Raw genomic sequence first — 26,930 nt, forward strand, 5'->3', positions numbered from 1 at the left:
TTCCCTCAGCTGTAAAATGGGGATTGTGACTGGGAGCCCCACGTGGGACAAGGGCTGGGTCCAATTCAATTTGCTTTACTTGTGTCCATCCCTGTGCCTGACACATAGTAAGCACTTAACAAATACCATCATTAATTATAGCAGTGTGGCTCAGTGGAAAGAGCCTGGGCTTTGGAGTCAGAGGTCGTGGGTTCAAATCCCGGCTCTGCCAATTGTTGGCTGTGTGACTTCGGGCAAGTCACTTCACTTCTCTGGGCCTCAGTGACCTCATCTGTAAAACGGGGATGAAGACTGTGAGCTCCACCTGGGACAACCTGATCACCTTGTAACCTCCCCATCGCTTAGAACAGTGCTTTGCACATAGTAAGCACTTACTAAATGCCATTGAAGGAAAAAAAAAAGAAAAAAAGATCCCGGCCCCACCACTTATCAGCTGGGTGACTTTGGGCAAGTCACTTCACTTCTCTGGGCCTCAGTTCCCTCATCTGTAAAATGGGGATGAAGACTATGAGCCCCCTGTGGGACCACCTGATCACCTTGTTAAACTCCCCAGCGCTTAGAACAGTGCTTTGCACATAGTAAGCGCTTAATAAATGCCATTGAAAGAAAAAAAAAGAAAAAAAGATCCCAGTCCCACCACTTATCAGCTGGGTGACTTTGGGCAAGTCACTTCACTGGGCCTCAGTTCCCTCATCTGTAAAATGGGGATGAAGACTATGAGCCCTTTGTGGGCCCACCTGATCACCTTGTTAAACTCCCCAGCGCTTAGAACAGTGCTTTGCACATAGTAAGCGCTTAATAAATGCCATTGAAAGAAAAAAAAAGAAAGAAAAAATCCCGGCTCCATCACTTATCAGCTGGGTGACTTTGGGGAAGTCACTTCACTTCTCTGGGCCTCAGTTCCCTCATCTGGAAAATGGGGATGAAGACTATGAGCCCTTTGTGGGCCCACCTGATCACCTTGTTAAACTCCCCAGCGCTTAGAACAGTGCTTTGCACATAGTAAGCGCTTAATAAATGCCATTGAAAGAAAAAAAAGAAAGAAAAAAATCCCGGCTCCATCACTTATCAGCTAGGTGACTTTGGGCAAGTCACTTCACTTCTCAGGGCCTCAGTGACCTCATCTGGAAAATGGGGATGAAGACTGTGAGCCCCCCGTGGGCCCACCTGATCACCTTGTCACCTCCCCATCGCTTAGAACAGTGCTTTGCACATAGTAAGCGCTTAATAAATGCTATCATTATTATAGTGGGCGGTTAACAAATACCATCGTTGTCAGCCTTATCCGAGGGAGGCTAAGGGGGCGTGACCACGGGGGCATGTCCAATGGGGAGCGATCAAGGGGGCGTGGCCAAAGGGTGTGACCAATGGGGTGTGGTCAAGGGGGCGTGACCAATGGGACGTGGCCAAGGAGGCGCGGCCAAATGGGTGTGGCCAAGGGGGCCTACCAAAGGCACGTGACCAAGGGGGCGTGACCTAAGGGTGTGACCAATGGAATCTGACCGTGGGGGCGTGGCCATATGGGCTGGCCAATGAGCGGCCCCTCCTCCCCAGGCCCCAGCCCCGCCGCCTGGGAGGAAAGGGGCGTGGCTCCGGCGCCCTGGCGGGCGGCGATTGGGCGTCCGGGGCGGTGACGTCAGGCCCGCGCGCCGAAAGGCCGGGCCCCGGGGGGGGGGCCGGGGGTGTCACCGCCGCGCCTGCGCACGAGGGCCACCTGTTGCTACGCCGTCGTCGCCGGGTCTGCCGCGTGGGATTGTGGGGGTTGCGACCCCGCCCCCCCACCCCCTTCACCCCCCCGCAGGTAGGGGTCCACCCCGCTCCCCTCCCCCAATTAACCGCCCCCCCGTGACCCCTGACCCCTCCCCATCAACGGCCTGTCACCCCCCTCAACCTCCCCCAATTAACAACCAACGTGACCCCTCCCCCAATAAATGGACTCCGTCACCCCCCCACCCCCTCCCCAATAAACAGTCCATGACCCCCGCCCTCTCCCCAATAAACAGCCTCTGTGACCCCCACCCTCTCCCCAATAAAGTCTGTGACCCCCACCTTCTCCCAATAAACAGTCTTTGTGACCCCCACCCTCTCCCCAATAAGCAGTCTGTGACCCCCACCCTCTCCCCAATAAACAGCCTCTGTGACCCCCACCCTCTCCCCAATAAACAGCCTCTGTGACCCCCACCCTCTCCCCAATAAGCAGTCTGTGACCCCCACCCTCTCCCCAATAAACAATCTCTGTGACCCCTGCCCTCTCCCCAATAAACAGCTTCTGTGACCCCCCACCCTCTCCCCAATAAACAGTCTGTGACCCCCACCTTTTCCCCAATAAACAGTCTTTGTGACCCCCACCCTCTTCAATGAACAGTCTCTGTGACCCCCACTCTCTCCCCAATAAACAATCTGTGACCCCCACCCTCTCCCCAATAAACAGTCTCTGTGACCCCCGCCCTCTCCCCAATAAACAGTCTGCGACCCTCAACCTCTCCCCAATAAACAGTCTCTGTGACCCCCACCCTCTCCCCAATAAACAGTCTGTGACCCCCACCCTCTCCCCACTTGTCTGTGACTCCCACCCTCTTCCCAATAAACAGCTTCTGCGACCCCCACCCTCTCCCCAATAAACAGTCTGTGACCTCCACCCTCTCCCCAATAAACAGTCTGCGACCCCCACCCTCTCCCCAATAAGCGGTTTCTGTGACCCCCCACCCTCTCCCCAATAAACAGCCTCTGTGACCCCTGCCCTTTCCCTAATAAACAGTCTCTGTGACTCCCACCCCCTCCTCAATAATAATAATAATAATAATAATGATGGCATTTATTCAGCACTTACTATGTGCAAAGCACTGTTCTAAGCCCTGGGGAGGTTACAAGGTGATCAGCTTGTCCCACGGGGGGCTCACAGTCTTCATCCCCATTTTCCAGATGAGGCCCAGAGAAGTGAAGTGGCTCGCCCCAAATCCCACAGCTGACAAGTGACAGAGTCGGAATTAGAACCCACGACCTCCGACTCCAAAGCCCGGGTGCTTCCCACTGAGCCACGCTGCTTTCCCAATAAAGTCTCTGTGACCCCCACCCCAATAAACAGCCCCCGTGACTCCCGTTCCCGTCTCCTTGACACTTCCATCCCCCCTCCAATAAACAGCTCCTGCGACCCCCACCCCTTCCCCAATAAATGGCCTCCAAGACCCCAATTCCTCTTATCCCTGACACTTCCACTCCTGCCCCTTCCCAAATAAATGGCCTCTGTGATCCCTGTCCCAGTCACCTTGACACTTCCAACCTCCCCCGGGTTCCCAGTTCACCCCCCACGCCCTCCCCACTTTATAATAATAATAATAATAATAATTGTTAAGCGCTTACTATGTGCAAAGCACTGTTCTAACTTACCTTGGGGCCTCCCTCGTTGGCCCACCACTCGGCTCCCTCAGGATCGGGGCCGCGGGCTCCATTTTACAGATGAAGGAACTGAGGCAGGGACGGGGTCTCCAAGAGCAAGGAGGCTGGTGGGCCTGGGGGCCAAGTGGGGCTCTTTTTCGAGGAGAGCACATTCGGTTGTCAATCAATCAATCAATCGTATTTATTGAGCGCTTACTGTGTGCAGAGCACTGTACTAAGCGCTTGGGAAGTCCAAGTTGGCAACATAGAGAGACAGTCCCTACCCAACAGTGGGCTCACAGTCTAAAAGACTGTTGTCCCACATGAGACACATATTGCTGTCCAAAGGCTAATTCATTCATTCATTCAGTCATATTTATTGAGCGCTTACCATGTGCAGAGCCCTGTACTAAGCGCTTGGGAAGTCCAAGTCGGCAACATCTAGAGACGGTCCCTACCCAACAGCGGGCTCACAGTCTAGAAGGGGGAGACAGAGAACAAAACAAAACAGATTAACAAAATAAAATAAGTAGAATAAATATGTACAAGTAAAATGCATAGAGTAATAAATATGTACAAACATATATACAGGCATTGATAGTAAGTGTTTAATATGTACAAACATATATACATATGTACAGGCATTGATAGTAAGTGTTTAAAATTCACTGTTACCCTCATCTCAGGGGAGTGAGGAACGATTGGCATGAGTATAAATGAAATATTCAAGATGGGGTAAGATCTGGAACGCCCACAGCACGTAAGGGGTGGAGCTGGGATTAATCAATCAATCAATCAATCAATCGTATTTATTGAGCGCTTACTGTGTGCAGAGCACTGTACTAAGCACTCGGGAAGTCCAAGTTGGCAACATCTAGAGACGGCCCCTACCCAACAGCGGGCTCACAGTCTAGAAGGGGGTGACGGGGAACAAAACCAAGCATATTAACAAAATAAAATAAATAGAATAGATATGTACAAGTAAAATAAATAGAGTAATAAATATGTACAAACATATATACATATATACAGTTATATATGGATTAGGACCCAGATCTCCGGACTCCCAGGGTGGTGGTCTTTCTATTAGGCCACGCTATTTTTTAGACTGTGAGCCCACTGTTGGGTAGGGACTGTCTCTATATGTTGCCAATTTGTACTTCCCAAGCGCTTAGTACAGTGCTCTGCACATAGTCAGCGCTCAATAAATACGATTGATGATGATGATGATGATTTCTTGGGCCTTAATTCATCCTTTCTGTGTATTATTATATCGCCCCGATCCCTTCACAAGTTCAGCGTTCCTTGTCTTCCGGAGAGTGGCCTACACCTCACCCAGTCAGGACCGATACTGAAATTCATTTCAGAAAATCCACAAGTTTCCTAAGAAATATTCCTTCCTCCTCCTCCTCCTCCTGCTCCGGGATCAGGGGTCCCCCGTGGGGGTCTCCGTCAGCCCCCTGTCTTCTTCCTGCCATAACTTCCCAAGGGTGCAATACGGAAGCACGAGAATGTTGCCAACTTGGACTTCCCAAGCGCTCAGTACAGTGCTCTGCACACAGTAAGCGCTCAATAAATACGATTGATTGATTGATTGAGAAGGGTCCTAATCCGGGCTCCGCCACTTGTCCGCTGGGTGACCCTGGGCAGGTCATTTCACTTCTCTGGGCCTCAGTGGCCTCATCTGTAGAATGGGGATTAAGACTGCGAGCCCCACGGGAGACATGATTACCTTGCATCTGTCCCAGCGTTTAGTACAGTGCCTGACCCGTAGTGCCTAACAAATACCGCAATTATTATTATTAGAGAGGCAGCGTGGCTCGGTGGGAAGAGCCCGGGCTTTGGAGTCAGAGGGCAGGGGTTCGAATCCCGGCTCCGCCACATAATAATAATAATAATGGCATTTATTAATCAATCAATCAATCGTATTTATTGAGCTCTTACTGTGTGCAGAGCACTGTACTAAGCGCTTGGGAAGGACAAGTTGGCAACATCTAGAGACAGTCCCTACCCAACAGTGGGCTCACAGTCTAAAAGGGGGAGACAGACAACAAAACCAAACATACTAACAAAATAAAATAAATAGAATAGATATGTACAAGTAAAATAAATAGAGTAATAAATATGTACAATCATATATACATATTTACAGGTGTATACATATATTAAGCACTTACTATGTGCAAAGCACTGTTCTAAGCGCTGGCATGTCTGCTGTGTGACCTTGGGCAAGTCACTTCTCTGAGCCTCAGTTCCCTCATCTGTAAAATGGGGATTAAGACTGTGAGCCCCACGTGGGACAACCTGATCACTTTGTATCCCCCCGCCCATGCTTAGAACAGTGCTTTGCACATAGTAAGCGCTTAACAAATGCCAACATTATTATTATTATTATTATTATTCTCTGGGCCTCAGTTACCTCATCTGAAAAATGGGGATGAAGACTGTGAGCCCCCAGTGGGACAACCTGATCACCTTGGAACCTCCCCAGCGCTTAGAACAGTGCTTTGCACATAGTAAACGCTTAACAAATGCCAACATCATTATTATTATTATTCTCTGGGCCTCAGTTCCCTCATCTGAAAAATGGGGATGAAGACTGTGAGCCCCCAGTGGGACAACCTGATCACCTTGGAACCTCCCCAGTGCTTAGAACAGTGCTTTGCACATAGTAAGCGCTTAATAAATGCCATCATCATGATTATTATTATTACGACAGTGCTCTGCACATAGCGAGCATCCGTTATTGTGCACATCACAGGAGGGGCCCCGTAATCTCTGCCCGGTAGGTGAGCATTCGCTCAGTGGAAAGAGCCCAGGCTTGGGAGTCAGAGGTCGTGGGTTCTAATCCCGGCCCCGCCACTTCTCAGCTGTGTGACTTTGGGCAAGTCCCTTCACTTCTCTGGGCCTCAGTTCCCTCATCTGTGAAACGGGGATTAAGACTGTGAGCCCCCCGTGGGACAACCTGATCACCTTGGAACCTCCCCAGCGCTTAGAACAGTGCTTTGCACATAGTAAGCGCTTAAGAAATACCATCATCATTATTATTATTACGACAGTGCTCTGCACATTATTGCTTGATAAATACCATCATCATTATTATTATTATTATTACGACAGTGCTGTGCACATTATTGCTAAATAAATACCATCATCATCATTATTACTATTACGACAGTGCTCTGCACATTATTACTTAATAAATACCATTATTATTATTATTATTATTATTATTATTATTATTATTATGACAGTGCTCTGCACATTATTGTGCACATCACAGGAGGAGCCCCATAATCTCTGCCCGGTAGGTGAGCATTCAGCTCAGCACTCGGTGGGCATCCAGTACAGCCTACTGATGGAAAGACCAAAGTGAAAAGGGATGGGAAGAGGATAAGGAGAGAAGAGACGGCCGTTGGGTCCCGTTCCCGCCGCCCGCCCCGTTCATCTTCCTCGACAAAGTCCCGTCTTCTCCCCCCTCCTCCCTGTGCCAACCCACGGATGTCCGCCTTCCCCTCCGCGAAGATTTAGGGCCCAGCCACCGCGAGCTGCCCGCTCCTGCGACTTCATTATTTTTCTCAAATACTCTCCCGCTCGCACGCGGCCCGGCGCCCTCGGAGGCGTCGTAAATAATTGAAGCCGAGCTCCGCTCGGCGACATCGGGTGGCAGGGAATATCTGGGGGCTGCAGGCCCCGTCCCCGGCTTCATTTGCTTGCCGATTCGCAGCGTGGGCAAGTCGGCGGGGGCCACCTGCCCCCGTCCCGGCCCCTCTCAGGTTTTCTAACACCCCGGCGGGACCAATCGGCCAATTTCCAGCAGCTGGTTTCTCCGTTCATCTCCCCCTTACCCGCCCCTCCAGCCTTCTCCCCCACCCACGACGTGTGCCCGGGAACCAGGCAAGGCAGGTGGGACTCCTCCGCCGTGGTCGGGGGAGATACTGAGGCACGGAAGATTGAAGGGACGGTCCTGTGTGACTTGTGCAAGGTCACACAGCAGACAAGGGGTGGAGCGGGGATTCAAACCCGTGTCCTCTGACTCTCAAGCCCGTGCTCTTCCCACTAGACTTCTCTGCCTAAAGTGAGCTCACAGTCACCACCTTTGTAAGGGTCAATCCCTCTCTGCCCCATTTCTCTGCTCTCCATCTCCCTGCTCCCCCTCTCTCTGCCCCATCTCTCCTCTCTCTTCTCTGTCTCTTCCCTCTCCTCTCTTTCTCTTCTCTCTGCCCCATCTCTCCTCTCTTCTGTCTCATCGCTCTCTTCTTTATCTCTTCCCTCTCATTTCTGTCTCTCTCCTCCTCTCCTCCATCTCTCTCCTCTCTGCCCCATTTCTCTGCTCTCCATCTCCCTGCTCCCCCTCTCTCTGCCCCATCTCTTCTCTCTCTTCTCTGTCTCTTCCCTCTCCTTTCTCTTCTCTCAGCCCCGTCTCTCTGCCCCATTTCTCCTCTCTTCTGTCTCCTCGCTCTCTGCTTTATCTCTTCCCTCTCCTTTCTGTCTCTCTCCTCCTCTCTCCTCCATCTCTCTCTTCTCTCTGCCCCATCTCTCTGCCCCATTTCTCTGCTCTCCATCCCTCTCTCCCCCCCGTCCCATCTCTCCTCTCTCTTCTCTGTCTCTCCCCTCTCCCTCTTTCTCTTCTCTCTGCCCCCGTCTCTCTGCCCCATCTCCCCTCTCTTCTGTCTCCTTGCTCTCTTCTTTATGTCTTCCCTCTCCTTTGTCTCTCTCCTCCTCTCTCCTCCATCTCTCTCTTTTCTTTGCCCCGTTTCTCTGCTGTCCATCTCCCTGCTCCCCCTCCCTCTGCCCCATCTCTCCTCTCTCTTCTCTGTCTCTTCCCTCTCCTTTCTCTTCTCTCTGCCTCCATCTCTCTGCCCCATCTCTCCTCTCTTCTGTCTCTTCCCTCTCCTTTTTGTCTCTCTCCTCCTTCATCTCTCTCTTCTCTCTGCCCCATCTCTCTGCCCCGTTTCTCTGCTCTCCATCTCCCTGCCCCCCCCGCCCCATCTCTCCTCTCTCTTCTCTGTCTCTTCTCTCTCCTCTCTTTCTCTTCTCTCTGTCTCTCTCTTCTCTCTGCCCCATCTCTCCTATCTTCTCTGCTCACTCTCTTCTTTATCTTTTCCCTCTCCTTGCTGTCTCTCTCCTCCTCTCTCCTTCATCTCTCTCTTCTCTGTGCCGTCTCTCTTCACTTCTCTGTCTCTTCCCTCTTCTTTCTGTCTCTCTCCTCTTCTCTCTCCTCTGTCTCTGTCATCTTCTCTGTCTCTTCTCTCTGCTCCCGTCTCTCTCTGCCATCCTTTTCTCATATATGTAGATAAGATCATCTATCTCCCTGCAGATATATTTATAAATCAATTTGTCTCCGGGCCCAGCGCCTGCCTAGCTTCTGCACGTCCACGTCCCATCTCTTGGAAGCATGCCGCTCTGTCGGCCACCCAAATCCCTCATTAGTTTTTTCCAGCTGCTCTGTACAGCCCGCTGCCTTGGTCTAAAACCTTTCCACCTTCCCAATCACCATTGTGGTCATCCCCACAGTCTCTCTCTGGGCCGGTTTTCTGGCTCCACGGCTGTCTTTTTAGTTAAGATAGCAAATTGGTCGGTGGAGAGAGAAGAAAGAGAGAGGAGAGAGACTGAGGAAGAGAAAGAAAGGAGAGAGACGGGGGGAAGAGAAAGAAAGGAGAGAGAAAGAGAGGAAGAGAAAGACAGAAAGGAGAGAGAGACAGAGAAGAGAAAGACAAAGGAGAGAGGAAGAGAAAGACAGAAAAGAGACAGAAGAAGAGAAAGACAAAGGAGAGAGACAGAAAGGAAGAGAAAGACAAAGGAAAGAGACAGGAAGAGAAAGACAGAAAAGAGACAGGAAGAGAAAGACAAAGGAGAGAGACAGAAAGGAAGAGAAAGACAAAGGAAAGAGACAGGAAGAGAAAGACAGAAAAGAGACAGGAAGAGAAAGACAAAGGAGAGAGACAGAAAGGAAGAGAAAGACAAAGGAAAGAGACAGGAAGAGGAGGACAGAAAAGAGACAGAGGAAGAGAAAGACAGAAAGGAGAGAGACAGGAAGAGAAAGACAGAAAAGAGACAAAGGAAGAGAAAGACAGAAAGGAGAGAGACAGGAAGAGAAAGACAAAGGAAAGACAGGAAAAGAAAGACAGAAAAGAGACAGAGGAAGAGAAAGACAGAAAGGAGAGAGACAGAGAGGAAGAGAAAGACAAAGGAAAGAGACAGGAAGAGAAGGACAGAAAAGAGACAGAGGAAGAGAAAGAAAGGAGAGAGACAGAGAGGAAGAGAAAGACAAAGGAGAGAGACAGGAAGAGAAAGACAGAAAAGAGACAGAGGAAGAGAAAAAGGAGAGAGGAAGAGAAAGACAGAAAAGAGACAGAGGAAGAGAAAGACAAAGGAGACAGGAAGAGAAAGACAAAGGAAAGACGGGAAAAGAAAGAAAAGAGACAGAGGAAGAGAAAGACAGGAAGAGAAAGACAAAGGAGACAGACAGGAAGAGAAAGAAAAGAGACAGGAAGAGAAAGAAAGGCGAGACAGAGAAAGACAGAAAGGAGAGACAGAAAGGAGAGAAAGGAAGGAGAGAGATAAAGAGGAGAGAAACAGAGAGAGACTCTCCCAAGCGCTTAGTACTATGTTGGTCACTCAATATATGCTCAGTAAATAGCTTAGGACCACCTCCAGGAAAATAGATCAGTTTCCTTGGAAGGGGGAAACTCCTGGGGAGGGTTTTTTTATGGTATTTGTTAAGCAATTACTATGTATCAAGCACTGCTCTACGCGCTGGAGTAGATAAAAGTTTTACCAGGTTGGACGCAGTCTCTGTCCCACATGGGGATCGTAGTCTAAGTAGGAGGGAGTAGGATTGAATCGCCACTTTACAGTGTAGGAAACTGAGGCACAGAAAAGCAAAGTGACTTGCCCAAGGCCCACAGCAAGCAATTGGCAGAGCCAGGAGGTCCTGTCACTCCCGGGTTCGGGCTCTCTCGACTAGGCCGCGGTACTGGGGTGGCTCGACGGTCCCGACGGGCGGCTCGATCTCTCCCTCTCCCTGTCTGCGTCTCTCCCCGGATCCCCGTGTCCCGTTCCCAGGCCGCGGACGATGACCCCGCCGGGCCCGGCTGCGGTGAGACTGACCTTGGCGCTCTGCCTGCTGGCCGCGGCCCGCTCCCGCTCCGACCCCGGCTCCGGCCTCCTGGTAAGCGTCCCCCGACCGCGCGGCCCCGGGAGGGGAGCAGGGAGAGGCGGGAAAGGTCCGGGGAAGGGGTTCGGTCCGACCTGGAATTTCGTCCGCTGCCCGAGCAACTCCCCGGGGAATGTGGAGTCCAGTTCTTGCCCCGTGGGTGGCTGTGGGTGTAAAACGGGGTGACCAGATCCCACAGAGGGGAGCCAGGGCGGAGAAACGGATTTTGCCTCCCTGTGAGCCCACTGTTGGGTAGGGACCGTCTCTATACGTTGCCAACTTGTACTTCCCAAGCGCTTAGTACAGTGCTCGAGCACTCAATAAATACGATTGAATGAATGAATGAATGATGCAGTGGCTGCCTCGCTGCCCTCTGTCTCTCTTGTCCCCCTCCCTGTCTCTCACTCTCCCTCCCGGCTGCTCAGTGGAAAGAGCCCGGGCTTTGGAGTCAGAGGTCACGGGTTCAAATCCCGGCTCCGCCACATGTCTGCTGTGTGACCTTGGGCGAGTCACTTAACTTCTCTGAGCCCCAGTGACCTCATCCGTAAAATGGGGATTAAGACCGTGAGCCCCACGTGGGACAACTTGTTCACCTTGTATCCCCCCACCCCAGCGCTCAGAACAGTGCTTTGCACATAGTAAGCGCTTAACAAATGCCATCGTACCATTGAGTGAATGAACGAATGAGCAGGTCGCACAGCAAGCAACTGGCGGCGCTGGGAATCGAACCAAGCGCTTAGTACAGTGCTCTGCACACAGTAAGCGCTCAATAAAGAGTTCACCTTGTATCCCCCCACCCCAGCGCTCAGAACAGTGCTTTGCACATAGTAAGCGCTTAACAAATGCCATCGTACCATTGAGTGAATGAACGAATGAGCAGGTCGCACAGCAAGCAATTGGCGGAGCTGGGAATCGAACCAAGCGCTTAGTACAGTGCTCTGCACGTAGTAAGCGCTCAATAAAGAGTTCACCTTGTATCCCCCCACCCCAGCGCTTAGAACAGTGCTCTGCACATAGTAAGCGCTTAACAAATGCCATCGTACCATTGAGTGAATGAACGAATGAGCAGGTCGCACAGCAAGCAACTGGCGGAGCTGGGAATCGAACCAAGCGCTTAGTACAGTGCTCTGCACACAGTAAGCACTCAATAAAGAGTTCACCTTGTATCCCCCCACCCCAGCGCTCAGAACAGTGCTCTGCACATAGTAAGCGCTTAACGAATGCCATCGTACCATTGAGTGAATGAACGAATGAGCAGGTCGCACAGCAAGCAACTGGCGGAGCTGGGAATCGAACCAAGCGCTTAGTACAGTGCTCTGCACACACTAAGCGCTCAATAAAGAGTTCACCTTGTATCCCCCCACCCCAGCGCTCAGAACAGTGCTTTGCACATAGTAAGCGCTTAACAAATGCCATCATACCACTGAATGAATGAATGAGCAGGTCACACAGCAAGCAACTGGCGGAGCTGGGAATCGAACCAAGCGCTTAGTACAGTGCTCTGCACACGGTAAGCGCTCAATAAATACGATTGATTGATCGATCGAACCCAGGTGCTCTCATTCCCAGGCCCCGAGCTCCTTCCACTACGCCGCGCCGCTTCCCTTTGCAAAGACCGGGGGACCCCTGGACCCCCTCCCCTCAGCGGGACGCAGCCCCCGTCCCGCACGGGGCTCGCTGTCCAAAGAGGAGGGCCAACAGGTAGGGCGTCCCCATTTTACGGAAGAGGAAACTGAGGCGCGGAGAGGTGAAGTGACTCACCCAAGGCCACCCAGCAGGCAAGTGGAAATAAATCAGGTGCCTGTGCTCTAGCCACCGGGCCGCCCTGCCCCCTCCATCCCAGGCCCCCGGGGCCGACGCGTCCCTCCTTTGCACGCTGCTTCCCTACTTTTCAGCACCTCATCTGTAAAACGGGGACTGAGACGATCCCATCTGACCGTGTCCAACGCAACTTCCACTCCAGCTCTTAGCCACAGCGCCTGGCACCTAGTAGGCGCTTAATCAATCGATCAATCGATCGTATTTATTGAGCGCTTACTGTGTGCAGAGCACTGGACTAAGCGCTTGGGAAGTACAAGTTGGCAACATACAGAGACAGTCCCTACAGTGGGCTCACAGTCTAAAAGGGGGGAGACAGAGAACAAAGCCAAGCATACTAACAAAATAAAATAAATAGAATAGATATGTACAGGTAAAATAAATAGAGTAATAAATATGTACATACATATATACAGGTGCTGTGGGGAAGGGAAGGAGGTAAGATGGGGGGATGGAGAGGAAGGATATATGTATATATGGTTGTACATATTTATTACTCTATTTATTTATTTATTTATTTATTTTACTTGTACATTTCTATCCTACTAATTTTATTTTGTTGGTATGTTTGGTTCTGTTCTCTGTCTCCCCCTTTTAGACTGTGAGCCCACTGTTGGGTAGGGACTGTCTCTATGTGATGCCAATTTGTACTTCCCAAGCGCTTAGTACAGTGCTCTGCACATAGTAAGCGCTCAATAAATACGATTGATTGATTGATTGATTGATTGAAGGAAGGAAGTCGGCAGGTTGTATTCATTCATTCACTCAATCGTATTTATTGGGCGCTTACTGTGTGCAGGGCACTGGACTAAGCGCTTGGGAAGGACAAGTTGGCCACATCTAGAGGCGGTCCCGACCCAACAGCGGGCTCACAGTCTAGAAGGGGGAGACGGGGAGCAAAACATATTAAAGAAATAAAATAAATAGAAGAGAGATGTGGAAGTAAAATAGAGAAATAAACAGACGGTCCCTCCTCAAATACCACAGTTATAATTATTATTCATTCAGTCATATATATTGAGCACTTACTGTGTGCAGAGCACTGTACTAAGCGCTTGGGAGAGGACAGTGTACCAATACACTCCCGGGAACGTAGGGCACGGCCTGCCAGGGCGGCAGGGGGGTGGAGGAGGGAAGATGGGGAGAGAGCCGGGCTTCTCTGGCGCAGGAGAAGACGGAGGAGGAGAAGAAGGAAGAGGAACGGGGGGACGACACGGCGGCGGTGACCACCGGAGAGGACGAGGGCGACCCCGAGGACTTGGAGGTGTTTTATCCCACGCGCCAATGGCAGCCCCTGCTCCCAGGTATCTCTGCTCCGGGAGGGGTTGGGGGGTCAACCGATCAATCAATCAATCAATCGTATTTATTGAGCGCTTACTGTGTGCAGAGCACTGGACTAAGCGCTTGGGAAGTACAAGCTGGCAACATCTAGAGACAGTCCCTACCCAACAGCGGGCTCACAGTCTAGAAGGGGGAGACAGAGAACAAAACCAAACATACTAACAAAATAAAATAAATAGAATAAATATGTCCAAGTAAAATAGAGTAATAAATCTGTACAAACATATATACATATATACAGGTGCTGTGGGGAAGGGAAGGAGGTAAGATGCGGGGGGTCGTCCGGGGGCCGACGGCTCCACTTTGGATTTTTTTATTTTATTTATAATGGCACTGATGAAGCGCTTACTACGCGCAAAGCACCGTTCTAAGCGCTGGGGAAGTCACAAGGTGATCGGGTTGTCCCGTGGGGGCTCGCCGTCTTCATCCCCATTTGACAGCTGAGGTGACCGAGGCCCAGAGAAGTGAAGTGACTTGCCCACAGTCACCCAGCTGACAATTGGTGGCGCCGGGATTTGAACCCGTGACCTCTGACTCCAAAGCCCGGGCTCTTTTCCACTGAGCCACGCTGGGGTGCGGCCCCGTCCGAGCCCGGACCGTTGGGAAATGCCCTCGCGGTGGACTCCATCTGCTGCCTCTTCCCCCGAGCCCCTTCATCATCATCGTCAATCGCATTTATTGAGCGCTTACTGTGTGCAGAGCACTGTACTAAGCGCTTGGGAAGTACAAGTTGGCAACATATAGAGACAGTCCCTACCCAACAGTGGGCTCACAGCCTTCATCACCCCTCCTCCTCCTCCCAGCGTGGCTCAGCGGAAAGAGCCCGGGCTCGGGAGTCAGAGGTCGTGGGTTCTAATCCCGGCTCCGCCGCCTGGCAGCTGTGGGGCTTTGGGCGAGCCACTTCACTTCTCTGGGCCTCGGTTCCCTCATTCATTCATCCAGTCAGTTGTATTTATCGGGCGCTTACGGTGTGCAGAGCACTGTACTAAGCGCTTGGGAAGTACAAGTTGGCGACAGATAGAGACGGTCCCTACCCAACAACGGGCTGTGTTGAATACTCGTCCTCAAAATGAACTCCACAATATTAGACCTTGCAGTAATTTAGAAGACTGACATCACACTCATCTGGAAAATGGGGATTAAGACTGTGAGCCCCACGTGGGACAACGTTGATTAACTTGCAGCGCTTAGAACAGTGCTTGGCATGTAGTAAGCGCTTAACAAATACCAACATTATTATTATTATCCCTTCCCCTCAAAAAAAAATCATCCCCCCCTCCTGCTTATTGGACTGCCTAGTGGTTAGAACCCAGGCCTGGAAATCAGAAGGACCTGGGTTCTAATCCCGGCCCCGCCACTTGTCTGCTGGGTGACTTTGGGCAAGTCGCTTTAATAATAATTATGGTATCTGTTAAGCACTGACTATGTGCCAAGCACTGTTCAAAGCGCTGGGGCAGATGCAAGCTAAGCAGGTTGTCCCACGTGGGGCTCACAGTCTTCCTCCCCTTATGAAAGATGAGGGAACTGAGGCCCAGAGACGTTAAGTGGCTTGCCCAGAGTCACACAGCGGACACGTGGAGCCGGGATTAGAACCCACGACCTCTGATTCTTTTTTTTTTTTTTTGTTCTCTGTCTCCCCCTCTTAGACTGTGAGCCCACTGTTGGGTAGGGACTGTCTCTATATGTTGCCAATTTGTACTTCCCAAGCGCTTAGTACAGTGCTCTGCACATAGTAAGCGCTCAATAAATACGATTGATGATGATGATGATGATTCCCAAGCCCGGGCTCTTTGCACGCTGCTTCCCTACTTTCCAGTACCTCATCTGTAAAACGGGGATTGAGACGATCCCGTTTGACTGTGTCCAACACAACTTCCATTCCAGCTCTTAGCACAGTGCCTGGCACATAGTAAGCACTTAAATACCGCAATTATAATTACTATTCATTCAGTCATATATATTGAGCACTTACTGTGTGCAGAGCACTGTACTGAGCGCTCGGGAGAGGACAGCATAACAATAAACGGACACATTCCCAGCCCACAACAAAGCGCCTGGCACATCCCGGCTCTGCCAATTGTCAGCTGCGTGACTTTGGGCAATTCACTTAACTTCTCTGTGCCTCAGTTACCTCATCTGTAAAATGGGGATTAAAACCGTGAGCCCCTCGTGGGACAACCTGATCACCTTGTAACCTCCTCAGTGCTTAGAAGAGTGCTTTGCACATAGTAAGTGCTTTAACAAATACCATTATTATTATTATTATTATTATAATAAGCGCCTAACAAGTCAAAAAAACAACAACAAAACTCTACAGTGGGGGAGCTCAGTAAATACCACTGATGGATCATACGCTCTCCCACATCTCCAATATCCTCAAGAGGCGGGGAGTTAGCCAAAATCACGCAGGTTTGGGGCGCCGTATTATCCTCTGGGCCGAGACGGCGGAGTCCAGCCACAGCGGGAATCATCTCCCCATTTCCCGGCAGAGAAAACCGAGGCCCAGAGAGGTCGAGCGACTTCAAGGAGGTCGCACAGCGAGCCGGGGGTCGAACCGGGACTGGAACTCCCCACCCGTGCTCTTCCCACCGGAGCATACGGTCCGGGCGGTGCCAAGGAATTGATTTAGGCAGGATATCGAGGGCAGAAGGAGCCTCTTCCAAGCCGACCGCCTGCGTGATCATAGCGGGACTTCGTGTCGTAATGGGGCATATGTACTTCCCAGGCGCTTAGTACAGTGCTCTGCACATAGTAAGCGCTCAATAAATACGATTGATGATGATGATAAAACAGCAGGCCAAATTAGCCGAGCCGCATTTCTCGTAACGGGCCGGTCCGGGCCAACGGGGATCGAGCCGTATTTTAATTTCTCTAGTCTGCAGGGCGGTTTGTTTGCTTGTACCTTTCAACGGGCCGGGGAACGAGGAGGGCCATTTCTGGGGATGAAAACGTTGGCAGATTTGATTACCTCTGGCCTTAATTAGGTTATCTGGGCCGAAGCAATCTTTTTATGGAAGAATAATGCGGTGTGTTTATCGAGGGCTTCCCTTCTCCCTCCCCACACCGAGAAACCCGGGCGTCCCTTTCTGAATCTCCCTCCGCCTTTTCCGTCTCCCCCGCCGGGCAGATGCCAGCCTGTTGGGACAGAGAGGGTGGCCCATGTCAGACAGGGAACAGAGTCCTTAGCTATTTTTTAGGGTACTAAGCGCTTACTATGTGGCAGGCACTGTGCTAAGCGCTGGGGTAGAGCCACGCCGATCCCTGTCCCACATGGGGCTCACAGTCTTAATCCCCGTTTGACAGAGGAGGAAATACCGAGGCACAAATCAATCAATCAATCGTATTAATTGAGCGCTTACTGTTTGTACATATTTATTACTCTATTTATTTTACTTGTACATATCTATTCTATTTATTTTATTTTGTTAGTTATGTTTGGTTTTGTTCTCTGTCTCCCCCTTTTAGACTGCGAGCCCACTGGTGGGTAGGGACTGTCTCTATATGCTGCCAATTTGTACTTCCCAAGCGCTTAGTACAGCGCTCTGCACATAGGAAGCACTCAATAAATACGATTGATGATGATGATGATGCAGAGCACTGTACTAAGCGCTTGGGAAGTCCAAGTTGGCAACATATACAGTCCCTACCCAACAGTGGGCTCACAGTCTAAAAGGGGGAGACGGAGAAAAAAAACCAAACATACTAACAAAAATAAAATAAATAGAATAGGTCTGTACAAGTAAAATAAATATGTACAAACATATATACATATATACAGAAGTGACTCATCCAGGGTCACCCAGCGGACAAGTGGCCGTGCTGGGATTAGAACTCAGGTCCTTTCACTCATTTATTCGTTCAGTCGGATTTATTGAGCGCTTATTGTGTGCGGAGCACTGGACTAAGCGCTTGGGAAGTCCAAGTTGGCAACATATAGAGACGGTCCCTCCCCAACAGTGGGCTCACAGGGGGACTCCCAAGGAAAAAGGCCGGGCCACGTTGTTTCCTCCGAAGGATTTATTTCTTTTCCTAGTTTGGGGAACCCCTACCCCTTCACTCAGCGGCTTGAGGAGGGTGTTTTGGGTTTCTATTTTTCCCCCCACGACGGATCTACACGTTTCATCGCCAGCCCCTTGGGAAGCCCGCAGGTTGTTCAGCGATCTGATGTGTGGCTGGGCTCTGAATTATGCATTGGACTACAGGGGAGTTCATAAACCATATTCCTCTGTGGGCTATTTCGGGCATCGGGCTAGCAGGGTATCAGTTCTGCATTTACATGATGTTTAAAAAAAGTGCGAGAGAGAAGGAGAGAGAGGGAAAGAGAGACAATAACTGTGATATTTGTCAAGCGCTTCCTATGTGCCGGGTATTAATAATAATAATAATAGTAGTTATTAAGCGCTTACTATGTGCAAAGCGCTGTTCTAAGCACTGGGGAGGTGACAAGGTGATCAGGTTGCCCCACCGGGGGCTCACAGTCTTAATCCCCGCTTTCCAGATGAGGCGCAGAGAAGTGAAGTGACTTATAATAATAATAATGTTGGTATTTGTTAAGCACTTACTATGGGCAAAGCACTGTTCTAAGCGCTGGGGAGGTGACAAGGTGATCAGGTTGCCCCACCGGGGGCTCACAGTCTTAATCCCCGCTTTCCAGATGAGGCGCAGAGAAGTGAAGTGACTTATAATAATAATAATGTTGGTATTTGTTAAGCGCTTACTATGGGCAAAGCACTGTTCCAAGCGCTGGGGAGGTGACAAGGTGATCAGGTTGTCCCGTGTGGGGCTCACAGTCTTAATCCCCGTTTTCCAGATGAGGGAACTGAGGCGCAGAGAAGTGGAGTGACTTGCCCAAAGCCCCACAGCCGACGGTTGGCGGAGCTGGGATTTGAACCCATGACCTCTGCCTCCCAAGGCCGCGCTCTTTGCACTGAGCCACGCTGCATAATAATAATAATAATAATAATGATTGTATTTGTTAAGTGCTTACTATGTAAGCGAAGCAGCGTGTTAGAGAAGCAGCGTGGCTTCTCTGTCTTGTCTCTATCTTGTCTCTCCCCCAGCGCTTAGTACAGTTCCTGGCACATAGTAAGCGCTTAACAGATACCATAAAAAAAGAGAAACACCCGCGGCTCCTGCCGTCCTGGGGGTCCGAACGTCCAGCGTCGGACGCCGCCCTTCATCTCCTGCCCCGCTGCGTGTCTTGTCCACTTTTTCACGGCCTTCTTCTCTGCTCCCTGCTTTTAGACTGTGAGCCCACTGTTGGGTAGGGACCGTCTCTATATGTTGCCAATTTGGACTTCCCAAGCGCTTAGTCCAGTGCTCTGCACACAGTAAGCGCTCAATATATACGATTGATGATGATGATGATGCTCCCCCCACACCCCGCCGCCGCGCTCGACGGAGGGATAAGGCCCCCGGACCCCACACGTCATCCGATGACGGACAACACCGGCCCGGAGTCCGTAATTTAAGCGGACGGGATGAGCCGATTCCAGAGAACGGGAGAGAAGAAGGGGATCGGTTTATAGCCGTCCGCCGGGGCCCCAAGAGCGAGCGGCTGGCCGGCGCTCGTACATCACAAGAAGCAGAAGGAGGCCCGGGTCTGAGCCAGTGTAGCCCCCCGAGATTAAAAGGACGGGGCCGTAAATCAACCACATCCCCCGGGGTCCCTTCCACCCTGTCATCCCTGTCTATTACAGTCCCGCCGGGCTGGAGCCGGCCGCCGTCCCATCCGGTCTTGGGGTCCGCCGTCCCCAAGAGCCCACCGTTGGGTAGGGACCGTCTCTATACGTTGCCAACTTGGCCTTCCCAAGCGCTTAGTCCAGTGCTCTGCACACAGTAAGCGCTCAATAAATACGATCGATTGATCGATCGATTGACCCCAGGCCCGGCTCCGGTGAAGTGGAAATCAATTCGGCCTAACAGGACGCTGTCACGGGAGCCGTGGTAAATACCTCCGTTTTACCCTGCTGTTTATTCCCCCTAAACGCCCGGGCGTTAATGGAGCAATATCCCGCCGCCGCCGTTCCCTGTTATTGATGGCGTTTCGGGGAGGACAAGGGGGCTGGCATGTCACCACCAAGCATCTGGGATGATAACTGCCGTCACCTTATTTGCCAAGCGCTTACTAGCCGCCAAAGCGCTGTGCTGGACCCCGTCTGAACGAGATAACCACCTCAGACGCGCCCCTGTCCCACACTGGGCTCCCATTCTCGCCCCCATTTTACAGAGGAGGAAAGTGAAGCCCAGAGAGGGTAAGTATTTGTTGTTCAGCGGGGCTCAGTGGAAAGACCCTGGGCTTTGGTGCTTTGCACACAGTAAGCGCTTAATAAATGCCACTGAAAGAAAGAAAAGAGCCAGAGGGCATGGGTTGAAATCCCGGCTCCGCCAATTGTCAGCTGGGTGACTTTGGGCAAGTCACTTCACTGCTCTGGGCCTCCATTACCTCATCTGTAAAATGGGGATTACGACTGAGCCGCCCATGGACAGCCTGATCACCTTGTCACCTCCCCAGTGCTTAGAACAGTGCTTTGCACATAGTAAGCGCTTAATAAATGCTATCATTATTATTACTATGTGCTAGGCACTGATCTGTGCTCTGGGGTTGACACAAAGTAATCCAATTAGACACAGTCCCTGTCCCACGTGGGGTTCACAGTCTTAATCCTCATTTGAGGGAAGCAGCGTGGCTCAGTGGAAAGAGCCCGGGCTCTGGAGTCAGAGGGCATGGGTTCAAATCCCAGCTCCGCCAATTGTCAGCTGGGTGACTTTGGGCAAGTCACTTCACTGCTCTGGGCCTCAATTACCTCATCTGTAAAATGGAGATTAAGACTGTGAGCCCCCCATGGGACAGCCTGATCACCTTGTCACCTCCCCAGCACTTAGAACAGTGCTTTGCACATAGTAAGCGCTTAATAAATGCTATCATTATTATTATTATTGTTACTATGTGCCAGGCACTGATCTGCGCTCTGGGGTTGACACAAAGTAATCCAGTTAGACACAGTCCCTGTCCCACCTGGGGCTTAATATAGGTTAATCTTAATCTTAATCTTAATATAGGTTGCCAACTTGTACTTCCCAAGCGCTTAGTACAGTGCTCTGCACGCAGTAAGCGCTCAATAAATACGGTTGAATGGATGAATGAATCCTCATTTTACAGAGGAGGGAACCGAGGCCCAGAGAAGTGACTCGCTCAAGGTCACACAGGACAGAGGACCCGTCGGAGGCTCTGCCGGGTAGCCTTGGGCAAGTCACTTCACGTCTCTGTGGTTCAGTTCCCTCATCTGTGAAATGAGGACTAAGAGAGCGAGCCCCTGGGGGGCCCGGGACCGCGTCCAACCCGACCATCTCGTATCCACCCCCGCGCTTAGTACAGTGCCTGGCACTTAGTAGGCGCTTCGCAGATACCGCCAGTCTTACGAAGCACCGCGGTCGCGTCCGAGCCCGGGTCCCCCGAACGGTTGCGCGCGAAAAGCGCCCCGACCCTCCCCACCGATGGCTTCGATTGGGTGGCCTTGCAGGCCAGGCCGTGCCCGCCGGCTCCCACGTGCGGCTCAACCTGCAGACGGGCGAGAGGGAAGCCAAACTCCAAGATGAGGAACCCAGCCCGCAGCGGCCGAAGGAGCGGAGACAAGGCCTGAGGTACCGCCCCCCCGCCCCGGTGGGCCCACCGCCCCAGTCCATCCTCAAATCCCGGAGCGTTGGGAAGTCCTGGAGGAAGGGGGTGGGGGGGGAGCGGGGAGAGACCCTCCCTCTCCTGCACGACGGCTGGGTCCCCCACCAAGATTTCCCTCAGTGGGTCGGGCGCTGGGGGTTTGGCGAATCCCAAAGCATCTGAGTGCAGACTTCCAGAGAAGCTGCTCATCCTTCCCTTCCCTTCCCTTCTCCCTTCCCTTCTCCCTTCCCTTCTCCCTTCCCTTCTCCCTTCTTCCTTCCCTTCCCTTCTCCCTTCTTCCTTCCCTTCCCTTCTCCCTTCCCTTCTCCCTTCCCTTCTCCCTTCCCTTCTCCCTTCCCTTCCCTTCTCCCTTCCCTTCTCCCTTCCCTTCTCCCTTCCCTTCTCCCTTCCCTTCCCTTCTCCCTTCCCTTCCCTTCCCTCCAGGTAGGCAACCAGAACTTCCCATTTTGGGGGGCCGCTGTGGCCCCTTTTAAGACCGACGAACCCAGAGATCCAGATTGGCCCCATGGGGAGGGCTCAGCACAACACTTCGGTCCGACATTCATTCATTCATTCATTCAATCGTATTTATTGAGTGCTTACTGTGTGCAGAGCACTGTACTAAGCGCTTGGGAAGTCCAGGTTGGCAACCAGAACTTCCCATTCTGGGGGGCTGCTTTGGCCCCTTTTAAGACCGACGAACCCAGGGATCCAGATTGGCCCCGTTGGTCCGAAGGTTCCCTCTCCTTTCACTCATTCTTATTCAGCGAGCGCTCACCGGGTGCAGGGCTCTGTACTGAGCGCCCGGGAGAATACGGTAGAGCAGTAAACACATACATTCCCTGCCCACAACGAGCTCTAGAGGGGGAGGCAGGCGTGAATAGAAATAAATAAACGACAGATGCGGACGTAAGGGCTGTGGGGCTCGGAGGGATAAAGGGAGAAAATCCGGGTGATGCAGAAAGCGGAGACCGTCCGGGAGGATTTTCCAGGCCAGGTCGAGGAGACGGAGGTAGAGTGAGAAGGTAGTAGACGTCAGAGGAGCGAAGTGGGCGGGCTGGGTTGGTAGGGAGGAGGGTAGTGAGGTGGGCTAGGAGGGGGCGAGGGGATTGGGGGTCCCCAATCAATCAATCGTATTTATTGAGCGCTTAGTACAGTGCACTGGGAAGTCCAAGTTGGCAACATCTAGAGACGGTCCCTACCCAACAGCGGGCTCCCAGTCTAGAAGTCCCCCAAAGCCAAGGGTGAGGAGTTTTTGTTGGATGTGGAGGGCAAACTTCGCTTCCCCTGCCCCTTCCTCCCGCCAGACTGTTAGCTCCTGGAGGACAGGGAGCGTGGGTCCAGGGTAGATGGAAGTGGTAAGGTGTGAATGGGAAAGAGGGAAGAGCCCAGGCCCGGGAGTCTGGGAACATGTACTTCCCAAGCGTTTAGTCCAGTGCTCTGCACACAGGAAGCGCTCAGTAAATACGATTGAACGGAGGAAGGAATGAATGCCACTGGGAAGCCAGCGTGGCTCAGTGGAAAGAGCCCGGGCTTGGGAGTCGGAGGTCACGGGTTCTAATCCCACCTCCGCCGCTTGCCGGCTGTGTGACTTTGGGCAAGTCGCTACACTTCTCTGGGCCTCAGTGACCTCATCTGGAAAATGGGGATGAAGACCGTGAGCCCCCCGTGGGACAACCCGATCACCTTGCCTCCTCCCCAGCGCTTAAAACAGTGCTTTGCCCATAGTAAGCGCTTAATAAATGCCATTATTATTATTATCTGCTGGGTGGCCTCAGGCAAGACACTTCCCTGCTCGGTGCCTCAGTTTCCTCCTCTGGCGATTCAGTCCCTGGTCTCTCTTCCCTTTAGACTGTGCGCCCCCGTCCCATAGTGGCTGCCTCACACGGGGATCCCAGTCAATCATCAGTCGTATTTATTGAGCGCTTACTATGTGCAGAGCACTGTACATAGTACAGTGAGTACAGTACTCTGAGTGACTTCCAGAGAAGCTGCTCATCCTTCCCTTCCCTTTTCCCTTCCCTTTTCCCTTCCCTTTTCCCTTCCCTTCCCTTTTCCCTTCCCTTCCCTTCCCTTTTCCCTTCCCTTCCCTTTTCCCTTCCCTTCCCTCCCCGTTTTACAGACGAGGTAACCGAAGTGACTCATCCAAGGTCACACAGCAGACTCCCAGCAGAACCGGGATGAGGACACAGGTCCCTGTGATTCCCGAGCCCGGGCTGTGGCCACTTCGGCCACGCCGCTTCTCATCCCGGGATCTCCCGGGGTGGGCCGGGGAGCCGGGGGGGCGGGTCCCGGCCCACCGCCACCGGACGACCCCCTCCAGACGGCCCGGTTTGCTCTCCTGCCAGGCTGGGGAAGATGGACCTCGGGCCCGGGGCGTACACCTCCCAAGACCTGAAGCACGCTCTGGCAAGATTTAAGGAGGGCTTGGAGCTGGAGACCCCCAAGGACCACCAGGTAGGGATGGCGAGGCTGGGGGGGGGCGGGGGTCCGGCCTCCCCTGACGGGACTTGGAAAAAGAGGCGGTCATTTTGGGGGTCCTCTACAGCTGAGGCCAACGGTTCCAGTATTTAGATGGAACCGGCCTCAAAGCACTTGGCGGCGTTTGGTTTTTTTTAACGCCGTCTAAAGAATTGTGCTCCTTGGAGCCGGTGGGCTTGGGGAATAACCACCTCCCTGTAGTGATAGAAGTAGAGAGGGTATTTATTGAGCACCCACTGGGGGCTAAGCACCGTACTAGACGTGACTAAACCTGCAGGACTCGGGGTGGGGGGGGGGGTCTGACCCAGGAACGGAAGGACCCGGTGAGAAGGAACTGCTTTAGAGAAGCAGCGTGGCTCAGTGGAAAGAGCTCGGGCTTTGGAGTCAGAGGTCACGGGTTCAGATCCCGGCTCCGCCAATTGCCAGCTGGATGACTGTGGGCAAGTCGCTCCTCTGGGCCTCAGTGACCTCATCTGGAAAATGGGGGTGAAGACCGTGAGCCCACCCCGTGGGACAACCTGCTCACCTTGTCGCCTCCCCGGCGCTTAGAACAGTGCTTTGCACGTAGTAAGCGCTTAATAAATGCTGTCATTATTATTATTGTAAGGAACGAGAGAGAGAGAGGAGTGATGGATGGAGAGGGGAGGGTTGGGCCCGAAGGACGGTCCAGTCCCAAACCCCGAGGGTCGACGTCCCCTGGGGGACACGGAGGGGGAGAGAGCTCAGTCCGAGGGCCCGGGGCGGGGGGGGGGAGATTCGGACGGCGTCCGATGCCCCCCGCCCCGGGCCTCCCCCCACCTTGACAGGCCAGGCGGGCCGAGGTGAGGCGGCGCTTCCGCCCCATCGAGGAGCTCAAGCGGGAGTTCGAAGCCCTCAACCTGCACCTGGAGACGGACCTGCAGATCATGGTCCGCCTCATCGACAAGTTCAACAGCTCCGGCGCCTCTCTGGGCGACAAAGTGGCCGCCCTGAAAGACCTGGAGTACTACGTCCACCAGGTGAGGAGGCCCTTCCCCGGCCCGCCCTTTCGGTCTCCCCGCTAGAATAGCCCGACGCTTGGCGCGTAATCAGCGCTTAAAAGATACCACCCTTATTAATCCCCTCGAGAGCCCGCGCAGCCTTGGGTGTCGGGAGACCTGGGGTCTCACCCCGGCCCCGCCACTCACCCGCCATGGCACCTTGGTCGAGTCACGTCGCCTTTCTGGGCCTCGCCTGGAAAATGGGGATGAAATCCGTGAGAATTATGGTACTCGTGAAGCGCTTACTATGTGGCGGGCGCAGTTCTAAGCGCCAGGGCGGATACGAGTTAATCAGGGTGGACCCAGGGGGGCTCACACTCTTAATCCCCGTTTTACGGGTGAGGAAACCGAGGCCCAGGGAAGTGCAGCGACTTGCCCACAGTCACACAGCAGACAGGCGGCGGGGCCGTGAGTAGAGCTCAGGTCCTTCTAACTCCCAGGCCCGGGCTGTATCCATTCATTTCATTCATTCAGTCGTATTTATTGAGCGCTTACTGTGTGCTGGACTAAGCGCTTGGGAAGTCCAAGTTGGCAACATCTAGAGACGGTCCCTACCCAACAGTGGGCTCACAGTCTAGAAGGGGGAGATATTAAGTATCCACTAAGCCACGCTGCTTCTAGTAGACGTGATCCTGACCCTCAGGGATCATCATCATCATCATCAATCGTCTTTATTGAGCGCTTACTGTGTGCAGAGTGCTTGGGAAGTACAAATTGGCAACATAATAGTCACCCAGGGATCTTCTGGCTCCTCCGCAGGTGGACAACGCCCGGGACCTGCTGACCTTCGGGGGCCTGCAGCTGGTGATGGGCGAGCTGAACAGCACGGAGCCCATCCTGAAGGAGCACGCGGCCTTCGTGCTGGGGGCGGCCCTCTCCAGGTGAGGCGGTCCGCCGCTGGGCCGGGGTCTCCGGGAGGGAAGGGGTTATTACTCCACTTATTTATTTATTTATTTTACTTGTACATATCTAGTCTATTTATTTTATTTTGTTAGTATGTTTGGCTTTGTCTCCCCCTTTTAGACTGTGAGCCCACTGTTGGGTGGGGACTGTCTCTATATCATCAATCGTATTTATTGAGCGCTTACTACGTGCAGAGCACTGTACTAAGCGCTTGGGAAGTACAAACTGGCAACATATAGAGACAGTCCCTACCCAACAGTGGGCTCACAGGCTAAAAGGGGGAGACAGAGAACAAAACCAAACATACTAACAAAATAAAATAAATAGGTCATGGGTTTGAGGCCTTCCCAGACTGAGCCCTGTCCTTCCTCTCCTCCTCCTCTACATCCCCCACACCTTACCTCCTTCCCTTCCCCACAGCACCTGTATATATGTATATATGTTTGTACATATTTATTACTCTATTTATTTTACTTGTACATCTCTATTCTATTTATTTTATTTTGTTAATATGCTCGGTTTTGTTCTCTGTCTCCCCCTTCTAGCCTGTGAGCCCACTGTTGGGTAGGGACTGTCTCTATATGTTGCCAGTTTGTACTCTCTAGATGTTGCCAACTTGGACTTCCCAAGCGCTTAGTACCGTGCTCTGCACACAGTAAGCGCTCAATAAATACGATTGATGATGATGATGAAGGGGGGCGGATTCAGACGCCCCGTTCAACTTCCTGCCCCGCAGCGGGCCCCGGGCAAACGGGACGGCGGAGGGCACCGGGAGGCTGTCCACGGCAGGCGGGACTCGGGAGCGTCCGCGGCTGGGAGCCGTCCAAACCCTTCCGGCCGCTCCCACCGCGTCCAGTCATCATCAATCGTATTTATTGAGCGCTTACTGTGTGCAGAGCACTGTACTAAGCGCTTGTCCGTCTTGGAACTGCCCCGCCGCCTCTTCCGCCTCCCCTTTTCCCGAGGGCCCCCCGGCAAGTCCTCGCCATCCCTCAAGTCTTTCCGCTCTGTCCCGTTAGGCCGAGGGGCGCCGCCCCCACTGTTCCCTTGCTTACCGTCATCCCCCAGCACTTAGAACAGTGCTTTGCACATAGTAAGCGCTTAATAATATTTATTTATTTATTTTACTTGTACATATCCATTCTATTTATTTTATTTTGTTAGTATGTTTGGTTTT

At 52.4% G+C, this 26,930-nt stretch overlaps 1 protein-coding gene across 1 annotated transcript in view; it reads left to right on the plus strand.

Annotated features, from left to right (window-relative positions):
- Nucleotides 1-1,751: 1,751 nt before the first annotated feature.
- SIL1 (SIL1 nucleotide exchange factor) overlaps nucleotides 1,752-26,930 on the plus strand; it is a 36,305-nt gene continuing 11,126 nt past the window's right edge. Inside the window, exons 1-7 of the mRNA XM_038771435.1 lie at nucleotides 1,752-1,801; nucleotides 10,444-10,549; nucleotides 13,521-13,656; nucleotides 21,217-21,337; nucleotides 23,699-23,807; nucleotides 24,638-24,829; nucleotides 25,610-25,731. Of these exons, the coding sequence (XP_038627363.1) occupies nucleotides 10,454-10,549; nucleotides 13,521-13,656; nucleotides 21,217-21,337; nucleotides 23,699-23,807; nucleotides 24,638-24,829; nucleotides 25,610-25,731 (776 nt within the window). The 5' untranslated portion in view covers nucleotides 1,752-1,801; nucleotides 10,444-10,453. The remainder of the gene's footprint in view (nucleotides 1,802-10,443; nucleotides 10,550-13,520; nucleotides 13,657-21,216; nucleotides 21,338-23,698; nucleotides 23,808-24,637; nucleotides 24,830-25,609; nucleotides 25,732-26,930) is intronic.

Source organism: Tachyglossus aculeatus, chromosome X2 (assembly GCF_015852505.1).
Source record: "Tachyglossus aculeatus isolate mTacAcu1 chromosome X2, mTacAcu1.pri, whole genome shotgun sequence".
Lineage (NCBI taxonomy): Eukaryota > Metazoa > Chordata > Mammalia > Monotremata > Tachyglossidae > Tachyglossus > Tachyglossus aculeatus.